The sequence below is a fragment of the Nyctereutes procyonoides genome, unplaced genomic scaffold (assembly GCF_905146905.1).
Source record: "Nyctereutes procyonoides isolate TBG_1078 unplaced genomic scaffold, NYPRO_anot_genome, whole genome shotgun sequence".
In the NCBI taxonomy this organism is placed as follows: Eukaryota; Metazoa; Chordata; class Mammalia; order Carnivora; family Canidae; genus Nyctereutes; species Nyctereutes procyonoides.
The window spans coordinates 74,282,164-74,289,188 of record NW_026575140.1 but is presented as its reverse complement, the minus strand read 5'-3'; the positions used below and the strand labels follow the sequence as shown (position 1 = coordinate 74,289,188).

At 42.8% G+C, this 7,025-nt stretch overlaps 1 protein-coding gene across 1 annotated transcript; it reads right to left on the bottom strand.

The window, feature by feature from the left end:
- Positions 1 to 629: 629 nt before the first annotated feature.
- Positions 630 to 7,025, bottom strand: ATP5MG (ATP synthase membrane subunit g). Its single transcript, XM_055305396.1, has 3 exons — positions 6,887 to 7,025; positions 2,714 to 2,874; positions 630 to 1,409 (listed from the first exon to the last, which is right to left on the bottom strand). Exons 1-3 carry the CDS (start codon positions 6,936 to 6,938, stop codon positions 1,311 to 1,313), a joined length of 312 nt encoding a protein of 103 aa, XP_055161371.1. The 5' UTR covers positions 6,939 to 7,025; the 3' UTR covers positions 630 to 1,310.

Here is a 7,025-nt window from a genome sequence, read left to right as displayed (position 1 = left end):
ACTTTCTGGGTGTGTGTGACCAGATGGTTACCAAAAAATTACATCATGAATCAACTATGCCTTGTTGGTTATTAGTGCTAGCTGATCTCATACCTTAGAATTTATTAATTTTAATATACATTGTGTTAAATGGAGAAACTCCTAAAGATCACCATGACTGTTGTAGTAACTTTCAGTCTTTCACCATGCGTATTTTAAGTTACTGAATGCCTTTTGAAGAGGTAGTTTCAGTTTTGACCACCTGTGATTACTGGAAGAAGTGGTAAGTTAGGCATTACTTAATTTCAGAAGAGCAGCAGCCTCTGTGGAGACTTTCCTGCTGATCACTTAGGAAAACCCTTGACTAAGCTAAAGCTTAGTTTTCTAAGTGCAGTGGATAAATTTGAGATAGACTGGATAAATGTTCAATAGTACTAAAGGATTAATACTGTACTGTGAACCATGATGCTTTTCTAATACGCAGTTAGCTTCTGGTTATCAGGTGGTAATGCATGTTTTACGATGGCTGCAGGAGTTATAATGGATTTAGAAACATACCAATAAGCCATTCAAAGATGGTGAAACCCCCCAAAAGCCAATGAATGATTAAGTCTCTCCTGTATCCTCAATAAAACAGCTTGACAGACCAGTAGCAAGCATTTCTATTTATTTCAGAGTATAATGTACGCTTCAGAACCATGGAGGATACTAAATTTATAACTATTTAATATCCATAGGGTATTTTATTTTTGCAAAGATGGGTTCTAAAAACCATAAAACTGAATAGATTAGTAATACAACATATATCAAAATTAGATTTAAAAAGGAGGTTGTGGCTCTCAGTAGCTCTGTCCTGGTGTTAAAGATGTCATACTTACTTAGAATACCACCAAGTACTTTAACATTTATAAATGCAGGTGTTATCTCTGATTCTAGCAAAAAGAAACCACTGAAATTTTATTCTTTATATCACAGACATGATTTAACCATATCACTTTGGCACGTGGTATTGCTATTTTTCCTACTGTAGCAAATCCTAGTTCTCCCAAGACCTTTCCTCTATTCTGGAAATAAAATACTCTTACATCCTTCATCCTTTCTGATTTTAGGCTATGCAAAAGACATGCCCGAGAGCTGTATTAATGTATTAAAGCAAAAAGACAATCCATCTTATTATTAAGAGAAACTGTGATCCTTCCATGTAGTATCTGATAGAGAAAACACTGATTTTGATACATTATCTTATTTTATTCAAATACCAGTCTGATCACATATGGTCCAAGAACACTCAAATTATAAGCCACATAGAAAGAGATGTTAAAGATTGGTCTTCAAACATTATAGCCAATGATGCCACGCTTGCCTATGATCTCGCCGACATAAAACCACATCCACACCTCGGTGGCCACCAAACCATTCAGCAGAGCTTCCTGAAAAAAGCAGCACAAATTTTAATGTGTATTTCTTCCTTACATATTTAAAAGTATTCTTTTCCAGGATTAAGTAACAGAAAATGTAAGGATGCTATTCATTTAGAGAGCAGTTTTAGCCAAAGTCAAGATTTACTGATGTTAACTTTGTTCAACTGCTGAGAACACTTGAACTTTCAATTATGTAAGGTAAGTAGTCCAGAGCTTATAAATTCTTTCAAAGCATTCTTTAAAGACCTGAACTGACTTAACCCTTTCATTATTAGTTTATGAGACACTTTATGAGCCCTAAAACAACCCACATCCTGGAAAGAGCTGACACATTTAGACAGGGCATTCATATGAAAGGATGGGTATAGGAAGGTAAGTCTCTGAATAGACATTTCTGTCTGGTCAAAGGGAATTTGTTGAGAGATGAAGAGCTTTGTCTTCTCCTTTATTCATTTATTATTTGGTTTAGCTCTTTCTAACAATTCAGTAATTACTCAGTTTCACAGATCAATGTTTTATTGTCCTGAGAGAAAAAGCACATGACTGGTTCTAAAAAGCAATGTTGCATGCAAGCACAGCTATAGATCTTGAAACTCTAGTTGAAAAAAATTATTTTTCCACAACAACACTGAGCCTTTTCCTTTTAGCACCTGGATGTGAATTTTAATTTTCCCCTTCAAACTAGCCAGGAATACCAGAGGTCTCCTTAAAAAACTGTTTTCTAGGATGTAGATTCTAGAGTCAGCAATAATTTATAGTTATTTAGGTTTTTTTGTATTCTGTGTTTGGCTCAGGCAAGCAAACATAAAATCCAAGTTCCAATTCTTATAGTCTTTAGATTTTATCTTAATACAATTCAATAGCCCTTCATATTACATGATATGCTTGCTAGGTTTTGATATTTTTATCTTTCATGTGAGTGTTAGCCGCCTGATAGTCCAAGAAATCTTTTGGCTAGACTGGGAATATTTCCAGGCCTACAGATGAAAAAAAGTATAGAATCAGCAAAGTAAGCCATCCTATTTTAGTATACTAACCAAAATAGGAGAGGGAAAAAAAGTTGCCCAGTAAAAATGCTTGTGTCTTTGTCATAAGACTAATAGGAAACAAAGACATAAAATAGCTGAATTATTTCAACCCAGATGACAAAATTAGAAAGGTAAATATCTTTCTCAGCAGTCAAGAAAGAGATTATCTTTCATAATGTAGGTTTCAGCCTCACTGGAAAATACGTATATTAATCAAAACAATCAGAAAACTCCCAAGGGAAGACATTTTGTTATGCACATACGTTTTCATTTAGCCATAGTTACCTTAACTGTGAGCTGTTTGAAGCTACCAGTTTGAGCACTCTTGACTATTTTTTTCAAGCTCTGAATAGCTGTAGGGATCTCAGCAGGGGTTGGAGGAACCAGCTCAACCCTGGCATAGTGCCAAAATGTGGCCAATCGAGGCTTCGAGTAAGTCACAGCAGCTGGAAAACAAAACAAAACAAAACAAAAAAACGAGGATGAACTCACTAGAGACCGAAAGAAGCAGATGTGTGGGCTGGACACAAATATTTATTCATGCATCACATTCATTCACTGCTTGTACCAAATGTGCACCCGGTGTGAAAAGTCAAAGCTGCTCCCTGGTAACAAGAGGCTTTTAAAGATGCAGAACACCTGTGTCACAGGGAAGTTCAATCAGGCAGGAGGCTATAAGCACATCCAATTATGCCAGGACTTCACTAGTGGCCAGCTAGTACTGTTACTTATGAATGGCAAATCTAGCTAACTGTAAAGTCACTAGAAGCTGGATTCAGAGACAAGAAAACAACAGCAATGTAACCATTTTCTTGGTAGACGAGTAGAAAATTGGGAGAGACGAAGTGCAGAAAGGGAGGGAAGGAGTTACAGAGAACGCATCCTTAAGAATAAGATTAAAACTTGTCACAATGTTGGCTACAAATCCAGAAGGAATTATACCAATTAGGGCCCATTTTTGGTATCCTCATCAATATGTGAATTAAATCTTTCTTTAACAAAAGCCCAGCTGCTCCTCCTTCAAAACAACACAAATAATAAAAATAAGACCTACATGTATTGTTCAGAGCAGCCCAAACTCAAATTTATTACTATGCTGAAATTCCTCAAGGTAGTTACTATTTCAGAGAACAAAAAATTCTTAATAACCAGAATAGATGTAAGATTATGGTAGTGACTTCAGAAAGAAAAAGGCATTTTATAAGAAAGTTACAAGACAAACGTGATAAAAACAGCACACTTGCATGAACATCCATAAATTACTATTCAAAGATGGATTGATTATCCAAGGCTCTTGGTACTTTTCCTATTATTAGCTTCCTGAATTTGGGTATTTCACTACCAAGAATTACTATCTGCATCATCCTTCGTGCTTAGGGCCATGAGCAGACACAAGGCTCTCAGTTCTACATAGAACTGACAGTGCCCGTAAAATGGGACTATCACAGAGTACAAAGTCTTGTGTAACTGTCTTTTTTTTTAAATTTTTTTTTTATTTATGATAGTCAGAGACAGAGAGAGAGAGAGAGAGGCAGAGAGAGAGAGAGAGAGGCAGAGACATAGGCAGAGGGAGAAGCAGGCTCCATGCACCGGGAGCCCGACGTGGGATTCGATCCCGGGTCTCCAGGATCGCGCCCTGGGCCAAAGGCAGGCGCCAAACCGCTGCGCCACCCAGGGATCCCTGTAACTGTCTTTAAAATTATCTTCAAAACACATATATTTCATCCTTTAAAAAAAATAGGTAAATAAATGGTGGATGATGGGAGCCAGATTTGTCACTGTAGGAGAGGAAAATGACAAACAGGCAAGAAAAGAAGCAAGAATAACCCCATGGTACTAGATTAGAGTTGGAGACATTCACATGAACTCATATGTAGTTTAATATATTTACAGATGGACAGATACAGAGACCACCATATATATGCATGTTTACACATGGGTTACTACATACACACCCTTAAAGAGGGCATAGAAGCAATGATATTCTAGCAATCTAGTAGCAAGAAATTTATTTGGTGCCTAGATATTAGTTTCAAAATACCATTGTCCAACAAAAGATACTAGGGCTCCTTGGAGAAATGGTGGATTCTAAGGCTGGGGCAAAGAAAATTTAACTTGAGTCTGAAGGATTTTGTAGTACAAGAACGGGGGTAGGTCAAGAGGACAGAGACGCCAACCTGAAAGAGTTTTCAATGGCCAAGGCTTTTTTTAAAAAAAGATTTTATTTATTTATTCATGAGAGACACAGAGAGAGAGAAAGGCAGAGACACAGGCAGAGGGAGAAAGAAGCAGGCTCCATGCAGGGAGCCCTATGTGGGACTCGATCCCGGGTCTCCAGGATCACACCCTGGGCCGAAGGCAGGCGGTAAACCACTGAGCCACCCAGGGATCCCCGGCTGCAACAATTTGAACAAAACATACTATTGGAGGTAGAAAGTATGAAACAAATGTACATGAATCCATACAATACACCACTAAATAAACAACTGGGAAGAACAAATCTTTCTGATAGAATTCCATTTAATTATATGTAAATACTCCTTCCTTTTTTTTTTTTTAAATTTTTATTTATTTATGATAGTCATAGAGAGAGAGAGAGAGAGAGAGAGAGAGAGGCAGAGACACAGGCAGAGGGAGAAGCAGGCTCCATGCACCGGGAGCCCGACGTGGGACTCGATCCCGGGTCTCCAGGATCGCGCCCCGGGCCAAAGGCAGGCGCCAAACCGCTGCAGCCACCCAGGGATCCCAGGAGTTTATTTTTTAATAAAATTTTTTTGTATTATTTTTCTTTTTGAATTTTATTAAAATCAGTTTCAGGGCAGCCCTGGAGGCCCAGCGGTTTAGCGCTGGGCCACCGCTGCCTTTGGCCTAGGGTGTGATCCTTGGGTCCCGCGACTGAGTCCCAACGTCCAACGTCAGGCTTCCTGCATGGGGCCTGCTTCTCTCTCTGCCTGTGTCTCTGCCTCTCCCTCCCCGGTCTCTATGTCTGTCATGAATAAATAAATAAAATCTTAAAAAAAAAAATCAGTTTCAAACCCATCACCTGAAAGATATGAAAACCATGTTGAGGGGGGGGGGGGATCCACCTGAAACAATTTTTTTTTTCTTCGAATCATCCACAAAGTCCAAAGGATGAAGCCCACAATTTCTTCTTCTTTTTTTTTAATTTTTTTTAAATTTATTTATTTATGATAGTCACAGAGAGAGAGAGAGAGAGAGAGAGAGAGAGAGAGAGAGGCAGAGACACAGGCAGAGGGAGAAGCAGGCTCCATGCACCGGGAGCCCGATATGGGATTCGATCCCGGGTCTCCAGGATCGCGCCCTGGGCCAAAGGCAGGCGCCAAACCGCTGCGCCACTCAGGGATCCCTCTTCTTTTTTATTTATATACAATTATAGAGCTTTATCACAATAGGTACCGTGATACTCCGCAAACTTAAGCGCTTCAGGAAAATGTGTTAAGTTAGTAGATTGTGGGGTTGTGTAGGAGACACTCCAGCATTACTGTATTTGGCATTACCAGGCCTTCAATAACTCACTGTTTGGCTGCTGACAGGAGGAAAGGAAGAGGAGATTAAGATACTAATCACAGTAAAATGGGTTAAAGAATACAGGTGTTCGGAAAGTTGTGGACACGTTTCATGATCAAATCTGAGCGAAAGCTGGAGATCTGTGCTTCAACCGCTTCCTAGAATACAACACGCCCGGTGAAGCCGCGCCCCGGTTTTCCCTTCTCGCCTTGCCGATAAAACGAACACCCTGCTACCCCGCAGACGAACGCGCTACTTTGGACGGAAGAGGCTGCTACTCCGGGCTGGGACTCTTCAGGGTCGGTCTTAAGTACAGCGGTCCGCCAGCTGGGCTTTCATCCACGAAGAAGCCCACGATTATTAAGCCAGAATAATAAAGACGGCTGTGGACACGCCTCCCTTCCTAGGTCTGCTGGAGTCCGGGACACCCCAGGTCTACAAAGCGCAATTCCGCCTAGAATTTCCATTAAAGCAGCAACTTCACAACCCGGCCAGGACGCGGGCAGAGCCCACGTTCCAGGGCAGCACACCCATCCCCAGACAGTCACGGAGCCTTCCAGGTAGCCCGTCTGGGAGGCAGACGATCTACGGCGCTCGGCTGGCCTGTGCCCTCCTGCCGTCGCGCCGTCGCTCCGCCGCAGGCCGGACCCCCGCCCCCCGAGGCCGAAGGGGGCAAATGGCGGCAGAGAGGGCGAGCCCAGCCTGCCCGCACGCCCCTTCCTCCCTTCGTAGGTGGCACCGAGGACCCAAGCGGCGGGACAGGCGGCGGAAGGCTAGAGGACAGTCGCAGGCCGGGCCCCGCCGCCCCCGCCCCGGCCGGCCGGCCCCCCTCCCCCGCCCCCCGGCTCCCCGGCTCCCGCGCCGCCCTCGAGGTACCACCGCCCGCGTCGTCTTCTCAGGCCTCCCGCCCCGGGCCGCGGCCGTGCTCACCGTTCAGCAGCGCCGGAGCCTTCTCGGCGAGGTTACGGACGAACTGGGCCATGGCTCCAAGAGGGACGTCCCGTCGCCCCGCACGGCCGCTGAATGTCACCGCCCGGAAGGACCCGCCGCAGGACCCCGTTCCGCTCCC